Below are 18,139 nucleotides of genomic sequence, written 5' to 3'. Positions count from 1 at the left end.
GGAGCAATTATTCTTTGGGATCGGCATTTTTCAAACAAACTAAAGACGTTACTGTATGAGGTAAGAATCAACAGCTTTTTATCACATTTACACAATACTTTGTGAATACAAGTCATGAACAAATCTTAAATATGGCAGGAAATGTGTTTACTTTTTTTAGTTTTGAATTTGAGCAGCAAATCTGGAGTTACATATGCTCACCAGGAATGCATAAGCAAAATTGCACAACTTTTCACTTGAAAGAATAGTGGCGATCTTGGGATGTTTTTCTGTTCAATTTTCAAATAGTGTGTAAATTCAGTACACTATCTTCAGCATGTTTAGTGCCACTTTTATAAGTAACCACGCCCCCGTCCAGGCCACGCCCCCGGCCAGGCCACGCCCTTTCCGCTTTTTTCATCACTCACCATTGCCATGTATGTGGAGGGAACATCCTCCACTCCAGCAGGAACTGAAACACACAGACAAGGTCAAACAATGACAGTTGACGTCACCTGGAACAGTATTTATGGAAGTAATATCATCCAGTGTATTGGGGCTCAGCTTAACTCGTATTGACAGAGTAGCAAGGTGGGAGGAGGTAGAAATATTTTGAGAATATGAGGCAACGCTTCTCGATCACCCCCATTCATGGATAAATCTATGAAAGATGTCACATCATGGCTGCATTTAACTAATGAAACGTCTGCGTGGATGAACTCTCACTGTCGCTAGTTTATGTGTCATGTTCTAGGTCGGATAAAATTTAAGTCAAGACTGTTCCACTAAACAACTTTGCGGATTCACGGACGTTTGTCAGCACTCTCCCAAGCGCTCTCCCTTGTCTGCGCGGGACTTGTCTGGCTTTTGATTACATATAGGTCAGATGTGTGCGGGTGAGCGTTCATACTGCAGACAGATCGCATACGTATCCAATTTATATCCACATACAAAAGAGGCCCAGGTGGGATTTGAAAAAATAAATCAGAATTTTTACACCGCAAAAAGTCGGAATTCAGCTGTGAACAACGTCAGGCGCACATAATGGCTTTTCAGTTGTCAATGAGTGCAACCTCATCATTAAACCAGTCCTTCTTTAATGGGGGGGGGGGGGATGCAAGGGTGGGCGCGTGTGACCTGAGGATCATGCTTTTTTTGCCAGACTAATACAATTGTACAAAAGTTAATTGCATGTCCACTACAGCCAATGGCACACTCATTTATTTCTTTATTATTCAGGGTCATTCCATGCCAAATCACCCAGTGATGCCACAACTCTAAAGCTCGAATTTTAGGTCAGTTGGAGCGAAGCCCAATGAATTTTAATTTGTTAGGCAAATTGATTGAGAACCACTGCATTCTACTGATACATTGTCATGTGGTGATAATATGCTTTGTGTTGTAATATCCACAATGGTTAGTGATTGGGCTGATTACTTTGAACATACCGTAGAACAGTTGAATTATGGAGGATTTCTGAAACAATTTCAACTAATAAATGAACCAATTCTAATATCTTACAGCAGAATACAAGTTGTTCTCGACTGTGTTTTTTTTTTGTGCCCATTCGAAAGCGTCTCTTACCAGAGATGACCTCACACCTGTTATAGTCGATTTTATGAAAGATATTTTGGGGCTCAGCCATCTTGCTAAAATTCACCCCGCCAGCACATCTGTATGTTAGCAACTGTTTCTAAATTGGTTGCAGATATAACAGCAGTTTCAGCATAACAACTCCAAGTACATTTTTGAAGCAGGATTAAAATTGTTTAGTTTCTCTCATCATGATGCTCCACCATGTGTTTATGTTTCAAATTAAAGGTGTCTTTCAGAATTTAGAACGGTAGCGGCAATTTAGCCAAAGATCAGCTCAAAGTCACGGCGTCTGTCTCGGAGTGAAAGTTGTTTACATCTTTCCAGATGAAGCATTCCTACCTACGAGAGAACTGAGCCGCATTACAAATGCACTGTTTCCAATCAGTTCAAACATGAAGGCGTTTTCCCTTCAAAGGCATGTGGCTGAGTTGATCAGTTCATCCTAATGGTTCTCTGATCATTCCAGGAAGTGTATCTTACTCCAGTGGCTGCATTAGTTTTCGTCGTAGACTTGACTTTAGTTGACGCAGTGTTATGTAGACTCGCGACGACTATCTTTGCGCGTTTCCGTTCACAGCATTACTCGCAGCTGTTTTGCTTTTGGCAGCCTAACTTTGTCATGGGTTTGGCCTCCCTGCAGATTCCACACGGGGCCATGGTCAAGAGGATGCACATCTACACTGGCAACAACCTGCAAGAAACAAAGTACTTCACATGCACCCAATTAAGCTCTTCGCCGACTTGATTTTAATGTATTCTAGGATTCAACGTGCGTTTTTGTCTTGTACTCAGAGCACCAGCGATGCCATTGGCCTGTTTCCTTGGTAACGTGTATGCAGAGTGTGTGGATGTGCTGAGAGAGGCTACAGGACCAGTGGGGCTTAAGTTCTGCTTACTCACTGCGGGTAACACCTTTCCTTGCCTATTCCCACATTCTTCCATAGCCAGACTTCAAGAATTGATTTTTTTTAATTATTATTAGCCATTCAGGTGTCAATCAAACAGACTGAAAAATGTTATTAGAAGCCATACCATAAAAAGCTTTAATAGCACATTATACTCTTATTTGCAATCTTAACACAGGCAGATGTGCAAAGAGCAACTGAAAGCGATGGACTTGTCGGGTGTTTGCTTATTCATTTGTTTCCAATGAATGTGCAGGTTGTGGTCCCGGGGTGATGGGTGATGCTAAAGTGAGGTCCTTAGAACGAAACATCTACTTTGGAGACTCCTGCCAGGAGGTTCTGGGTGCTCTCGGGTCACCGCATAAAGTATTCTACAAGTCTGAGGACAAGGTGTCAAAACTCTTCTTTCTTCTCTCCTCCTAAATCTGTGTTGTTTCCTGTTGAAAGAAAACATCTGTAATTGCAGTGAGGATGCTCTGCATGTGTGAGTCAATCTTCTCTACACGTGCTTTGCTTTATTTCAGATGAAGATCCACTCTCCATCACCTCACAAACAAGTTCCTTCCAAATGTAACGACTACTTCTTTAACTACTTCAGCCTCGGAGTGGTGCGTAAGGACATACCCGAAGACGTTTGCGTTGCTTTTGTGTCTCTATTTTACAGACTTGTAATACGATGACTATTTTTTTCTGATTTGTAAGTGACGTACAACTTAGCTTGATGCTGTGTTTTTATTGCGTGTTTTGAATGATCCATTAAGGGAAGAAAATGTCTCACTTGGTCGGTCATGGCTAGTTGTCGTTGCTTCCAATTTATTCATGCTAATAATAATGCTAACACATACATACATTAGCCAACAAGAGCCTTTTTCTTCTGTTACTATACTATCGTAGCCTCCCTGGACTTATCACCACTAAGTAGGGTTGGGCAAGTCTCGAGACTCCATTCCAACAGAATCTTTCACCTTTTAAAATTCCACTTCCCCAGTTTGATGCCCTGCCAGAGACCCAAATAAGAACCCGCTTGCATCCGACAAAGAAGTGCCCACACGTCACACGTCTGCACCCGATGCCAATTGCAAGTGTGGCTTAACTTTGTGAAAAAGAAATGAATCGCTTCAGTTCAACACCTGCAATAATTTACATTGTGCAAAGAAGGTTACACGACATGTATGAGTTAACAGAAAGTTTTGATAGAACAGTGTAGCTTTGAATGAACAAAGCGTTGGTTCTGTCCAAATAATGTACATCCTCAATTTGGATTCAGCCATTTATGTATTTATTTCATTTTTATTTTGCAGGATATCCTTTTTGATTCAACAACTCATCTGGTGAAGAAGTTCGTCCTACATACCAACTACCCGGGACATTATAACTTCAATATGTAAATATCCTGCTACATTTTTTTTTGGTATTCTGACACCTGTGGAATTTGTTGAGATTATTAGTATTATTTGCAAAGGTACATATATATTTTTTTATATCATCTCTGTCTCATTTTGCACTGCAGATATCATCGGTGTGACTTTAAGATTTCACTTGTCATAAAAAAAGGTGAGGCACCGGATCCTCTACCGTTTGTATTTTATTACCCTCGTTAGCAACGTGTATTTCTTTTCTCTCAGGAGGTGCTGACTCTCAGACAGATGACTGCGTATTGACCACTTACAGCAAGGTTAGGCATTTCCTGAACTTCTAAACTGCTGTCTGGAAGCTGTTTGAAAGGAGATTAGTTATCTTTGAGATGAGCAGTCAAATCACATCATTACGAGCATCCATTCGATATCAATACAGAAATAGGTTTTATGTGTCATTTTTCTGTTGATTTTAGTAGCGGTATAAAATCACAATCACTTTAGCAACAAAGGAACTACATTTACAGCAGAAATTTAGATACTGCTCCAGAGGTTTCCCAAACAGTTCTTCAAGATCCTTTCGTGTTTTTTTTTTATGGTTTTCTGTGACATCATACCTTTGTTATTTCCTCTTTTTGACAAGCATATGGGCTTGTAAACTTAACACAAGGTAAGCAAGTGTTGAGTTTTTCCATTACTTTCTTTTTCATTGCCAGTGGGATCAGATTCAGGAACTGCTGGGCCACCCAATGGAAAAACCTGTTGTGCTTCATAGGTAATGAAATAAATGATTTTTATGGTATTTCTCCACTTGAAATTGTGCCCCAGACGCACCTAAAAAGGATACTTCTACACAGTATTTCATCGAAACATTTTTAACAAGCGCATCATTATTGTAGCATCACCATAACAAAGAAAAATCTGCTTAACAGGTCCTCATCTGCCAACAATACCAACCCCTTTGGCTCCACGTTTTGCTTTGGACTGCAGAGGATGATCTTTGAGGTCAGTTTGTATGTACTTTTAGTATGAGTGAATGTCGAGTCCCCTCCAAAGAATTGGAACGGCAAGGGAAGTTCCTCAGTTATTGTGGTCTACTGAAGACTTTGGGTTTCAGATCAAGAACTGCAGCTTTTATTTCATGGGCTTGACATCTCGACGCGTTCAACAACTCAGTACAGAGCACCTTTTGAACCCACCCACTTTTCAAGTGACCAAAAGTATTGGAGCGTGGGACTGAAGGGGGTTTTGAGTTGTCGTTGAGGTCTTGCCTTTTAAGCATTAGATACAGCCTTTTTTGCAGGGGTGGGGGGGGGGGGGTTCACGTGTTAAAACTGCATTTGCTGCTAAGCAAACATGAATATCCGATGGGTGTCTATGGAAGAAAAGCAAACCGTTTTGAAGCTGAGAGGAGAAGGAAAATCAGTCAGAGCCATTCCACAAATGTTGGGCATAGCCAAAACATCAATTTGCAATGTCCCGATAAAGAAAAAAAACTACGTGTACTGGGCAGCCAAGGATATCAATAGAGTTGTGAAGCAACACCCACAGACAACAATCCATTAATTTAAAAATGTGTGCTTCAATACATTTGCTCATGTGAAAAGTGGGTAACTTTAAAAAAAAAATTGTGCTATGTCCTGAGATGGTAAACATATCTAGATGTATCCATCCATCCATAATCTGATCCGGTTATCCTCACGAGGGTTGCAAATGTGCTGGAGCCTATCCCAGCTGTCTTGGGGCGGTAGGCGGGGGACAACCTGAAGTGGTTGCCAAACAATCGCAGGGCACGATATAGAAGACAAACAACCATTTGCGCTCACAATCACACCTTTGGGGTGTTCCGTTAACCTACCATACATGTTTTGGGAATGTGGGAGGAAACCGGAGGACCCAGAAAAAAACCCACGCAGGCACAGGGAGAACAAAACAAATTCCACATAGGAAGGCCTGGAATTGAATCCCAAAACCTCTGCACTGTCAGGCACACGTGCTAACCAGTCGCCCACCGGACCATCTCGATGTAAATACCATGAAATAAAAGCTGGAGTCCTAAACTTTTGTCCAAAAAAGTAACCCAAAAAAATGGTAGGGTCAGGGGGGTATTGGACCCCTTGATATGGGCTGCTTGGTCCTTGTCCGACCTGTGTCAGAGTTTGATACACATTTCCGAAAGGAGGGTTCATTTGTTTCCAGTGGGGGTTGGATTCAAGCCAGGGCTGTCTTTTGTCACTGATTCTGTTCATCCGTCATGGACAAAATTTGGACAAAAAGACGTTGAGAGGGTCCAGTCTGGTGGTGGTCATCAGCTCTTACTGGAGTGGTTGAAGAAGGAGCGCAGCTGAAAGGCGAAGCTCTCTATTTACCAGTCGACCTACGTTCCTCCCCTCTCCGATGGTCCCGAGTTGTGGGTCATGACTGAAAGAACGCTATCCCTCCTGATACAAGTTGGCGAAATTAGTTTCCTCTGCAGGGTGTTGCGAGCTTTTCATTCGAGATAGGTTTGAAGCTCAGTCATCTGTAAGGTGTCTCAGAAGGGAGCCAGATGAGCTGGCTCGCACTTTTGAATTAATACAGCTGTAGCGGTTGTGAAAGCGCTGTATAAATAAAGATGTATTGTGTAATACCCCCTGGATGCCTCCCTGGTGAGCTGTTCCAGGCACGTCCCATTGGGAGAAGACCCCAGGGATGACCCAGGAGGCACTGGAGAGACTCTGTTTCCTGGCTGGCCTTGGCCTAATTATCTGAACACGCGAAGCAGCAACAACCATTTGGACGGCCACTTAGAACGCGGCACAAGTCCTTGCTTCTGCAGTTTTGTCTGATTGGCACAAGCAACAAAATGTCCGCTCTCCCATTATGCCTCCCATCCACCAAATTGCCAGGACGGCAGTGTAAATGTTTTGGCCCCACCGAATCAAGGCAGAAAAATGCAAGCTTTTACAAGCTGTTTGAAAGGGATTAATGGCACGGTATCGCAACTTGGTCAATTAACCAGAGAACAAGTTGAGTCATCATGTTTGTTTGGTCTTTCCTCAAGGTGATGCAGAATAACCACATCGCATCAGTGACGCTCTACAGTGCTCCACGGACCACCGGTCCAGCCCAACCCGAGGCCGGTAGCAGCATCTCCCACTGAACAAGTAACCGGACAACTGCATCTCATTCTGTCTTGTTCTCAGAGTTGAAATTAAGTAAGCCACAGACACAACACGGCCATTCTTGCATTAAATTCAGAAACAGCCACAATTGCATTCGTTTTTCTGTTGGCTTGCAAGAATCGCACTCAAGACTTGTCTGTGTTGGAGAACTGGCACTTACCGGCGGAACCGGTAGAAAGGAAGTACAGGAAGTGAAATGCAGCTGAGAGCTGCTCTGAAGCTGTGCTGCCGCTGTGGACTTGTGGAAATCACAACCAAGAAAATCTGTTCCACTCAAAGTCAAACGTAAAATATAAACGTGGGCTTGATTCTGGGACTCGTCGTGAACAACCCCCAGTGCCAGCCAGCAGCTGCCGCCCGAAGACGCCAACCGATCCAGAGAGAGCCATCAGACGCTGCAGAGGACTGATGAATGGAGAGGCGGCAAAGCCGGCTGATCCAAAACTTATTGGACAATAAAGGGACCAAGCATTCAATGGCGGAGCCAAATGTGACGCCTCAAAGCGGAAGTGTTCAAACATGGCTTCCCTAGTCACTCCCATCTACCCCGAAACGATCACCCGCATGAGTTAGCCTGCTGAATCGTCTCCTATCCAAACAATGAAGCACACTAACGGCCAGTTTACTTTGTTCCAAAGAGAGGTCAGCGTTGAACTCTTGTCGACGTGCACACAAACGCCGCATGAACTCGACAGACGGGCTCGGATTAGAGTACAAGCACAAATTGGCCACCTCTTCTTTTTTCTTTTTTTTTCTTTTTTTTTTTTTTAGTCCCGCATGTTAGAAGCATTGAACAATGCCCCCATCCCCGTTTTCTGTGCCCTGCCTCAATCATCATCCTATCACTATTTCCGTGTACTTTTTCTTATAGCAAGGTAGACCTTTGCACGCAAATGCACCTCTGTACTTGATTGCCGGGTATGTTAGGAGTAAGCAAGTTGAAAAGGGAATGTTTTTTTTTTTTTTCCTTTTTGGGGGTGCCGGGACGGGGGAAGCGGTCTTATTAATTAAATGACCAAGCTTAGAGAATAGATTGCCCTGTGGCGTGTTGTGTGTGTCGACACACCTTCTGTTCCTTTTCGCCCTGTGTGCTTACGCGCCTGTGTAGACTACTCTCCAACCCGGTGACGCTTGGCTTTTCATCCCTCAGCAACGTCCGCTTTCTCCTGTTCATTTAGCTGCCAAATACAAACGCCAAAGACATTTCAGGGTCATTTTGTTCTGGTTTGCTGACCTCACCTGTAACCTTTTCATGCTGTGTCATCGCGTCAGGCAAGAGGTGGGTTGGTATGTTGCGTTCGGTTCCTTCCCACGACAAGCTGTTTGAGCATTTTTATTTTTATATGCAGCTTAAGGTCCATCCATGTACAAGTATGCTCTTTGTCCTCACTCGTAAACCAATTCATTAGACGAGTAGAATAACTACACGTGTTTTTTGACTTTGTGTCAGTTTTGGCCTATTAGTATGACCTTAATCTGGATAGATTTGCAAACGGCTTTCCATCGTCCTCCTGAGTAGGACAACTTTTCCAGAGGAAAAGCTGCATTCATTCAATATTCCACGACTGAGGGCAAAGCGTAGCACTGTGGTACATGTACCTCAATCTGGATGGCAAGGATATTGCGTAAATGCACAAATGTTTTTCAAGGCATTCCTGCACATCAAGGCGGTAGAAAAGCCTCCCACTGACTCCAAAGCTCGTTCCGATGACATTGGGAACCTTGTGTTAAACATAAATAAAAACTGAATACAGTGAATTTCAAATCACGTTCAAGCTACATTTCATTGAATACACCCCAAAGGCTGCAAAAGCTATCGGACAGGTGGCAAAAAAAGCCTGAAGAAGTTGAGCACTGCTGTTTGGAACATCTCGCATGTAGGTGCCACGATAGGCTATCAAAGGAGCTGCCCTGAATTGCTCTGTCATTCACATGATTACAAAACTATCAAGTAGTATTTGTGCCAAAAGAAAAATAGTCGCGCGCAATCTTGTCACGCGAAAAAAAACCTAATTGGATGTTGAAATTTCAGCCGAAACGTTAATGCCGCTCGGAGACCCGCAGCCATTGTCTTCCTCGATAATGCCAGAGAATTGGGGCCCCCTAGGGAAAACATATCACGTAACAGCCCACCAATTCAATATTACTTTTATACATAAAACTGTAAATACGCTTTTCTAGGGCAACTGTCAGTCATGGGATGATTGACACGGTTATCTCTTGTCCGTCCCCTTTCCTGCGCCCTTGTCGATGCCTGCTTTGTATTTTTCTGGGAGTCGAATAAATTAGGAGCGTTTGTTCAAAACAGAGCTTGTTGATAAGTTCAAACTGCTGACGGTGTTGCTGTGCCATAACAATGCTTTTTGTTTTTTGGGTGTTTGTTTGTTTTGTGGAAACATCATTCCGTCAGTCATCTTGCCATCATTATTTTCGGCCGGCCCAGTCCAGTGGTGGGGAGGACGTACTTACTATGCCACATGCACGCATAAAAAACAAGAACACACACGCACAGCATGTTGATTGGTGCAATAAATACATAATGGGACAATGTCATTGCAGTCTGTGGAACCAAAAGGTATCCAAACACTGTTTTTAACTCAAACCTACTTGTGCTGCGCCTACATGTGATGTGGTCATTACCTTCTTAACGCCGATTGGCTTTCACCGTCAGTGATGGATGGACTGGGCCAGCCTGAAATAATGACACAAGGTCGACTGACGGACTTTCATGTCCACCGTTGTTTGTTTTAATTGCAACAGCGTAAAATTAGGCCTTTATTCTCCAAAAGTACACTTTTTTGTAAAAGTTTTTTTTCTCTCTCTGAAATGTGGACATTTGTCCTGTAATATTTGGAATTTATTTTCATAAAATAACACTTTAGACATCGTCTGGGTAACATTTTACTTATTTTTTTTCCAGGACGTTTTTTTTGTAAAAATAGCGCTTCATTGTTGCAAGTATGGCCGAAATTCATGTGTACTGTAATTCTACTAGCGTGTATGTTGGTTTTCTCTTGACAGCGTGACCCTCATGCACCTTTTTGGTCGGTCATTTCTCTTTTGCCCTGGAAACTAAATCCTTCACATTTGGACTGCAAAGGAGAGATGCAAAAATAGTTTTGGGCTCGTGTCAGAAGTGGAGTCTTAGTTTGCTTACTGCAACATTTTTACTGATAGGAACAGCTGATGCAGAAGGAACATTATTTGCTTCGTGATCTTTCCTGTTCTTGTTTTTCCACTTGTTGGGTTGGAAATATTGTAATTATTCTGAGAAGAGTTGTATTCAAACGCTTACCGGCAAATTGCTTTGGTGTAAAAAGAAAGCAGAAAAGGAAAAAAAAACTGCTGAACATTGTGCCTCATCTCCCACTGAGCCTGTTTTTGACTCGTCGTGATATCCTTTGTAAAATAGGGAAAAAAATTCCTTGTACATAGAATGATAATGGACAATTGCATCTGTTTGGTGAGTGAGTGTTTATATTGCCTCTCATCACAGCATCTTACATGCTGCTGTTGACGTCTTGTGTCAATTTCAAATTTTGCCTGTTCGGATTTATTGCATTTATTTTATTTTTTTTGTACGATACCTTGATGTTTTGTACTTTTCTTTTGACCTCTTTTGAGTGTTGGTCATATTTACACCAACCACCAAACACTCATTAAAGCTTGTCTCAGCGTTTATACAGTGTATGCTATACACTGTATAGATTCCATTAAAAGGTGTCCCAATGGCGAACTAATAACGTTGTAAATAGTCTTGGTGAGCTCAGGCCAGCTTCATGCTGTGGTGGCCCGTTGGTGAATGAGCGCATCAACTCAGGTGGACGGATCTAAACCGGAAATGGCTTGCAAGACAAGCTATCCATTTGTGCAGATTGTCTTTCATTTCATGGGCATGGTCAGTGAAGATGATTAAGTTTTAATTTATAATGCCTTGTTTTGCTTGTAATATTACCGTCACGTTAAGACTTTGTATTTGTCAGTTCTGTTTCCATCACGCACGCAAACCGTTGACCCTCCAAGTGTAACTTTTCAAATCCATTCTTTCAAAACGGTGGCGAATGTGCCCGATTGAAATGTGGTAACATGATTCCAATGTGACGATGTATATTTTGAATGCTAATTCCTTTGATTGTGGAAGAAGAAATGAGTGGCTTACTCAGCATGTTGAGCGAAGGGCAAATTGGAGTCCACTTAGCGCGTCATCTCCACCACCTGCTGCCCAAAGTGCTTTTACAAAGCCTCACATTCACGCATACAATAAACGCAATAATTACAGTAGATTGTGCAGTTTTGCTTCTGTAAAATGCTCTCGAAGCATTGCAAGATTTGTGCTTGTTGACTTCAAACTGCAACCATGCAAGTGAATACAACGAGAACACGTTTTGCACAACCTTTATGAGAGCAAATGATCAGCTCATTAACATCCAGTATTAATTTTCTGTGTGAGAATTGACCAAAAGAAAATAAAAATGAACAATCTGGATGTGACTAACATTTGGAAGGCTCTTTCTTTGCATGGTACATATTCACCAAATCTTGAAAGTAAGTAAACCATCAAATGTGCTGTCAAGGGGATCACAGGACTGTAATTCGCAGTCGGAGACTCGTAAACAAAAGGACAAAACCACTGAAACATACAAAATTAAAGTTCTCAAAAACATCTGGATCACAGAAACGAAGTTTCAGTTTAGAAAGTGAAAATGTGCATACACACTTAAAAAACAAAAAAGGGGGGTAACACTGTTGACTTTGGACATGGGGGTTGGGGTTCAAATCTCAGTAATAATGAATGATGGCGTCCAGCCGGATCCCTGAAGAAGACCATTTGCATCATGTAGATTTTTTTTTTCAACCACAGGTGTACGGAAATCCTGCTAACCCATTTCATAGTAGCTTTATCTCAATACTATGGGTAGTTTTAAACCCGTGTCAACTCTGTTGTTTGCAGCTAAGTGGTAAACACCATTTTGGCTGACCCACCTTCATATGCAATTAATCAACAATCAGATCCTCACAACTATAGTTCTCAACAAACAATTAACCCGTTAATTATCATATGCAATTAATCAACAATCAGATCCTCACAACGATACAGTTCTCAACAAACAATTAACCCGTTAATTATTTGAGTGCTATTGTCACCTTTACACTTGAACAGATTTAATCAAGTAAACCAGATTTTGTCATCCATTTTAGCGTCTCACGTTCATGTATGCATGACAGCGCATTTGTAGTACATTGAAGACTGTTGTTTGACATCAACTCTCACCAAAAAAAAAAGTTGATGTGAGTCATTTGTGAACAATGATATCACATTGAGCAGTAAAAGCTAGAATCCTTCGTTAATGCCTCCTTAACGCAGGGGGGAAAAATACAGAAGCATGTCTGCTCATCTCGTCGGTCTGCCAACTTGGGATGAGGTGTCACGTGACTGTGCTTCGGATCTCGGCCCTTTCAAATTTGACCACGTCTTCCCCGCAGGGTGTTAATCGTGTGTGACAAACACTCCCTTCTCATCATAGTCAGTCTCCCCCTCCCCTTTTGAATCTCCAGTCCTCCACCTGAAGGGTCCGGTTGTTGATCTGGACCTGTTGTGACAGTTCAGTTTGGGGTCATTCAACAACTTCCACATGAGCCATATCTGGGGCACGCTGAGGCTGTGAACCACCATGAGCTCCCGGTAAAAACACGGGTCGAACGTCTGGAGGTGAGGTGCCGCCGATGGACGGGGAATGCCGAAGGTCCGAAAACCTTGGTGACGCAATGGCTTGATTCCAAGCAGCTGGAGGCACATTCCCAGGAACACGTCATCGATGGGGAACAGCTCGACCTGGAATTTCGAAAGACGAATGTCAAACAAAAGACACCAAAAAGACGAATTGGACTTTGTAGTTCGGGTCAAATACTTGTTGACAGGAGACGCTGAGCCTCCGCGCTGTATGCCCGGACATGACGAAGCCTCCTCCCCCGGCATAAGACGGGTACAAAGCACTGCCGTACACATACTCTGGCACGTAGTACTTGGAAGTGCGGCGCCGAATGGGTTTGGCGTTGACGATTATATCGCCAATGAAAAGATCCTCATTTGACTTTTCACCTTGAAGCATCTCCAGTATGTTCTCCACGTTCACATAAACATCGGCATCCCCTTTGAAGATGAACCTGAGACGACGATGACAAGAGACAAAAGAATGAGGAGAAATGAGGTTGGCTGCGCCTCGCCTCAGGTGGCGGGTGGATCGAACACTGACTTGACGTGAGGACAGGTGTGGTTGACCCATTCCAGAAAGTGCGTTTCCTTTAAGGTCAAGTTGAAGAAGGTGTCCTCAAAGTCCCACAGAAGAATGTCCTCGAAGGTTTGACTCTCGTAGGTCAGCAGCTGATCCCACAGAGGTAAGGCAGTGCGATTCTTGGGCACCCCCAACAGGAAGACGGTGCGGACAGACCCGCCTTCTTTACCCCAGGTCCGACGTACCACCTGAGGTAAGTGAAAGTGGAGAGAACTTCAGTTTTGTCTGAAAACAAAAGAGCACCCGCACATTTTCTACCACATATCCTATTCGGGGTCGGAACCAGCCACGAATTTCACAAGCGAGTGTACTCTCATGAGGGCAAGGGTGGCCTCAGGCAACAACATAAAACAGTGTCGAAATCAAATATGGGAATTAGAACTGACTTCCATACCGGATTGGTCGGGGCCTGAGTTTACAATGACCGCCAACAGTGCTGCTGACCTACAGGGTGCGAATGAAAATAGGGCGGCTGTTGGTCGAACATGAAGAAGAGGAGGTTGGTTGTTTAGGACAGGGGTCCCCAAGCACCGATCCGCTGATCGGGACCGGGCCACGTAGAGACAGACCTGCGAGCTGTGAGCGAATTTACTCCAATTTACTCCGCGGTGAAAATGTGCGCAACTCTAGCCAATTGGAGTCCCCACTGTGAGGAAACAGCCAGGAGAGAGGAAATTTAGGAGTGTTGGACTGAGAGTTTCAATGTTGAATGGTTGCACAATGACAAAGCAAAGCTGAAGTTGAGAAAAGCTCTGTGTTGCATTCAAGAACTGGAAGAACTACATTGATGATACAGCAGCAGAGAAACCGAGAGGACTATGTCTGCCTATAACATCAGCTAAACCGTACCGAAAAAGAAGTTGGAAGTAAAATTCTGTTCAGTAGGGGAACTCGGCGGTTTGTTGAATCGCTGGCTGAGACAGATGGTAAGACAAAAAAAAAAAAATCAGCATTTTATTTACCTGCCGCTTATCAAAATCTGCAGCAACAGATTTCACTGCAATGAGCATGTAAAGCTCGCGGTTTTCTCCGGCTCGTTCGGATCCTCCCAGCTGACATTTCTGCGGTTGATCTATTAGCAGACGGAAGTTGCGGTTGTCCTTCTCTCGCATATAGCGCACAAAGTCAAACAGCGGCAATGTCGGCACAGGCGCGCCGCTCGTCTTGGTCGGTGTGATGCTCTTCTGTCGAGACTTGGACTTTCCTTTGGATTTAGACTGAGCTTTGGACTTGGGCTTAGGACGTTTTGACTTGTGTTCACAGAGAGGTAGCTGAGGCTCAGAGGGGCTGGCTGCATACTGCTCATTTGAACACATAATGACAACGGACATTTGATGTGACATAAAGTAAAGCAGAAATCATTACACACATACTGATTGTACTGTAGATGCTATTTAACATTCTGTGAACCAGTACAGGTGGCGTTATTTTCAACATTTAAGTCGTATTAAGAATTCTGATAAATCAAAACACAAACAGCCTCCCCCAACAAATTGTTGAGCAGCAGTAGGGAACTCCGGTTCCTCGAGAGCCACATCAGGCCTGTTTTACATCCCTCCCTACACCAACGCACCTGATTCAAAGGATCAGCAAGCACTGTAGAAGCCTGAAACAATCATGATCGATTGAATCAGGGAGAGCTCTAAAACAGGCAGGATATGGCTCTCGAAGAACCGGAGTTCCCTACCCCTGCAGTAGAGTGTAGTTAGTTTGCAGATAGATACGGGGCTCCAGTGCAAAACTGTACGTCTTTCACTCTTCCTGAACCCTTGAATCTCACCGGCAGGGGCTCCTGGGACACTCTGACTCTGTTGGATCCTAGCAGGGTCCGACTGGGGCTGGTGGGACGAAGGATTTCCAGACTCCATGCTGGCTTGTCCCACCCAGAGGACAAAAGGACCTGGAACATCACAGGACTAATGAGAATGGGAGCTTTGTGCAGGTTAGGTTCTTTGTGACATATGATTCCATTTGGGTCTACCTGTCGCACATAGAGCAACAAGGAGAAGAGCAGCAGTAGCAGCAACGTGCACATCACGTCTCCTTTTATGTAACACCCTCTTCTCCTCAGCGTCACCATTTTCTGGCTTTAGTCGCGTATTTAACAGGGGGTGAAGTAGGAAGAGATCTCTTAAGCATCTCTGCTTGGACGACTTCACCATTTGTCCAACAAAACGTATGTTTTCTCTATTCCGTGAGAGTCTGAAAGGCAACCCTTTATTTCCATTGCTCTCCTTCTCCAGACCCAGCACGGGCATCCTGACACAAACAGAACAGAGTCACAAGAGGGAGATCATGACAATGCGATGTGAAAAATAAAAGAATCGGATTTTGGTCAAACTCTCAAACAATTTGGCCTGATTGTACCAGGCCCTACAGTTCAGTTTCAGTCCTGTCCACAAGGCTCTCTCTGCTGGTTCCTTTTGGTACTGCTTCACTTGGCCACATTGGAAGTGGACTCTTCTCAGTCAGCAAAGACATTTGGCCCACATTCGGCATGAAGCGGCACAGGTGGCCATGCGTCGGCACTGGCATAAGGCATGTGGGCCAAACATGGCCCAGTAGTGGCAAAGGAGGCATTGGCTTGACTCTGGCAAACCAGTTGTTGAGTGAAGTATGTGGGCCAGAAATCAATTTACAACTCTGGCCCATATATGGACAGCCAGTATTGAGCCACCCTTAAATGCAGTTTCAGATTTTTTTTTCTACACACAGCCTTGTTTTACAAGTATGCGGAATTCTATTCATCACACACACACACACACACACACACACACACACACACACACACACACACACGCACTATTGTGAAAAGTGAATCAAAATTATACTAGGTACACTGTACATGTTCACTTTTTTTCAAAATTGAAAGGGTATTTGCATGGCTTGTGCCACTCCTTCACAATCATGTTGGTTTGTTTGTTTTTGGCGGGGTGGGTCTGCTGTTTGACAAACCAACTAAAATACTTATGACCTACACACTTGTTTTTCAGCCAACAATGCTCTATTTTGATTGGCTGAGAGGTGTTAATTGTTATGAACTACAGCTTATGTCTATCACTGCATCAACAGGACTTTTTAATATTTCTAATATTTCAAAATATTAAACACATCTAGACACAAAAAAATAGAATTGTACTGTCGTTTTTACCTCCTCCTGTGTGTTATTATAGTTTAACTTATGAGAATTTTGGATACATTGTGACGCTATTAAATAAGAGTAAAACTTGAGTAAAAGTCTTCCTTTTAAACCAAGGATTTTTCTTTTTCTAACTCCGAAGCTATACAACTTCACAGCGTGTACAAATGAGGGGGGCGTGTCTGTTATATAAGCGAATACTGTATACAGCATTTTATTCGGGTGCCGTCTAATTAAAGAAATAATGTGTCAGCAAAACATTCATTATGTCGGAGGAACGCTCCCAAATGTTAAAAACGAAGTATCTTCATATAATACGTAACGTCTAATTATTATAACGGAGTATAAGTGAACGTGACAGAAAAAGTCCGAAAAAACGCGCACATTTATATTTTCCAGCTTGTTGACAACGTCAGCAGCCCTATTTTATTAAGACATAGTAAATTGCATGTAAGTACAGCGTATATAACGAATTCATTCAAACTTACCAAAGCGGACGGAGGAGGTAGGACAAACTGGAAACATCTGGACGTATTGCGTCTCCACACTGGCGCTCATGTTGCCTTTAGATGCTATGGGAAATATGCCATTTACTACTCAACTTTCTGAAACAGATTGAGCAAGCATTGCATTTCCCTTGCTAGTAAGTAATTTTGAATCGCGAAATACGTTAGAGAAACCAAGTACAGTTATAAAGATGAAAGATAGCAGATGCATTTGCTTCATACCACCGGTAAAACTTGGTAAAAAAAAGTGTTAGGATTTGGTGGTCGTGCGGGATCTAAAAGGGAGGGCCTGAACGCAGCATCTCCTGAAACCGAACCACGTGGCTGAAATTTGAAGGAACAGCGGAATGGGGGTTGGGGTTGTCAAAGGAAAAAAAAAGAGTGGATTGTGGAGCTAAATGACATTTCATCTCTGTAATGTCATTGGGTTTGTTCTGAACACCCAACAGAATAACTATTTCTAGCAGAAGTAAAGAAGATTCAGTCCACAATGGCATTTGACAAAGTGAATATGAGAAGCTTCTCATAATGAGCATCAATGATGATAATTTGTGATTCTTTTTTTTTTTTTGTCTCCTCAGAAGACTCTACTGAAGGCACATTAAAGAGTTCTGCTTCTGTGACAAAACGATATGTGGTCCACCGAAATCGAGACTAATCACTGTCCCAGCGATTTCTTTCAAAGTATAGTGGGTTTGGCTTTCCAGGGGAACAGAATGTAGTTTATTGCATGCACAAGTTTTAGATGCAAGACAAAGACTTTGGTAGAATATCACTCAAGTGGCCTCTGTGTATCCACAACTGTGCACACCTTCTTATAACGGGGATGTGGCTGTGTTCAGAATTAACCACTGAATGGGAGTCAGCACATTCCTGCCAGCATTTACGCTGGTTCTTATTAAGCCCATATAAAGTTCAGATGTTTTAGTAGGCTTTTCTGCAGAGAGATTCATCGTCATCAGAGGGATCTTTGTGACACACAATAAAAACAGTCATCCGTGAGTGGTAAAAATACGCCACAATGGTGACATTATCCAGAGCTGGATGTTCCCCCAAAAATGAGTAAAAAGGTGAGGAAATTGGTCAAGGAGGGTGCCACGAGGCTGATTTCTCATCTTCTTTATTTTGGGGCTGTTTTTCTTCAGTTGGAATTGGGGCCTTAGTCAAGGTCGAGAAATTAGTTTTGCAACTAACAAAGCCTT

At 43.1% G+C, this 18,139-nt stretch overlaps 2 protein-coding genes across 5 annotated transcripts in view; one reads left to right on the top strand and one right to left on the bottom strand.

Moving 5' to 3' along the window:
- The window catches only part of phaf1 (phagosome assembly factor 1), a 16,842-nt gene extending 5,352 nt beyond the window's left edge, over positions 1–11,490 (top strand). For both annotated transcript variants that reach the window (XM_019876893.1, XM_019876892.1), the window contains 10 exons: positions 2,216–2,280; positions 2,368–2,480; positions 2,737–2,870; positions 3,005–3,088; positions 3,782–3,864; positions 3,991–4,034; positions 4,106–4,155; positions 4,552–4,610; positions 4,768–4,840; positions 6,879–11,490. In XM_019876893.1, coding sequence (XP_019732452.1) covers positions 2,216–2,280; positions 2,368–2,480; positions 2,737–2,870; positions 3,005–3,088; positions 3,782–3,864; positions 3,991–4,034; positions 4,106–4,155; positions 4,552–4,610; positions 4,768–4,840; positions 6,879–6,977 — 804 coding nt within the window. In that variant the 3' untranslated portion in view covers positions 6,978–11,490. The remainder of the gene's footprint in view (positions 1–2,215; positions 2,281–2,367; positions 2,481–2,736; positions 2,871–3,004; positions 3,089–3,781; positions 3,865–3,990; positions 4,035–4,105; positions 4,156–4,551; positions 4,611–4,767; positions 4,841–6,878) is intronic.
- A 351-nt stretch (positions 11,491–11,841) lies between these two features.
- b3gnt9 (UDP-GlcNAc:betaGal beta-1,3-N-acetylglucosaminyltransferase 9) lies at positions 11,842–17,174 on the bottom strand. Of its 3 annotated transcripts, XR_002169062.1 has the most exons (8): positions 16,920–17,174; positions 15,274–15,551; positions 15,073–15,192; positions 14,255–14,590; positions 13,254–13,480; positions 12,909–13,164; positions 12,091–12,832; positions 11,842–12,019 (listed from the first exon to the last, which is right to left on the bottom strand). XR_002169062.1 is itself a non-coding variant. In XM_019876889.1 (7 exons), the coding sequence occupies exons 2-7, from the start codon at positions 15,370–15,372 to the stop codon at positions 12,488–12,490; spliced, it is 1,383 nt and encodes a 460-aa protein (XP_019732448.1). In that variant the 5' UTR covers positions 15,373–15,551; positions 16,920–17,174; the 3' UTR covers positions 12,060–12,487. The 3 variants fall into 3 exon arrangements, 2 of the variants coding, with proteins under 2 accessions (XP_019732448.1, XP_019732449.1); XM_019876889.1 differs by lacking the exon at positions 11,842–12,019 and having other exon boundaries at positions 12,060–12,832; XM_019876890.1 differs by lacking the exons at positions 11,842–12,019; positions 16,920–17,174 and adding an exon at positions 15,660–16,014 and having other exon boundaries at positions 12,060–12,832.
- Positions 17,175–18,139: the final 965 nt, after the last annotated feature.

The sequence above is a fragment of the Hippocampus comes genome, unplaced genomic scaffold (assembly GCF_001891065.2).
Source record: "Hippocampus comes isolate QL1 unplaced genomic scaffold, H_comes_QL1_v1.1 scaffold110, whole genome shotgun sequence".
Taxonomy (NCBI): domain Eukaryota; kingdom Metazoa; phylum Chordata; class Actinopteri; order Syngnathiformes; family Syngnathidae; genus Hippocampus; species Hippocampus comes.
The sequence above is the reverse complement of the archived record's forward strand: the minus strand, read 5'-3'. Positions and strand labels throughout refer to the sequence as shown.

Bases quoted from the DNA above. Each gene is read 5' to 3' on its own strand.
- b3gnt9 (XM_019876889.1), bottom strand. From the start codon at position 15,372: ATGGTGACGCTGAGGAGAAGAGGGTGTTACATAAAAGGAGACGTGATG. The intron at 15,193-15,273 runs GTAGACCCAAAT...GTGATGTTCCAG, and splicing joins TGTTGCTCTATGTGCGACAG to GTCCTTTTGTCCTCTGGGTG. The intron at 14,591-15,072 runs GTGAGATTCAAG...TCAAATGAGCAG, and splicing joins TGTCCCAGGAGCCCCTGCCG to TATGCAGCCAGCCCCTCTGA.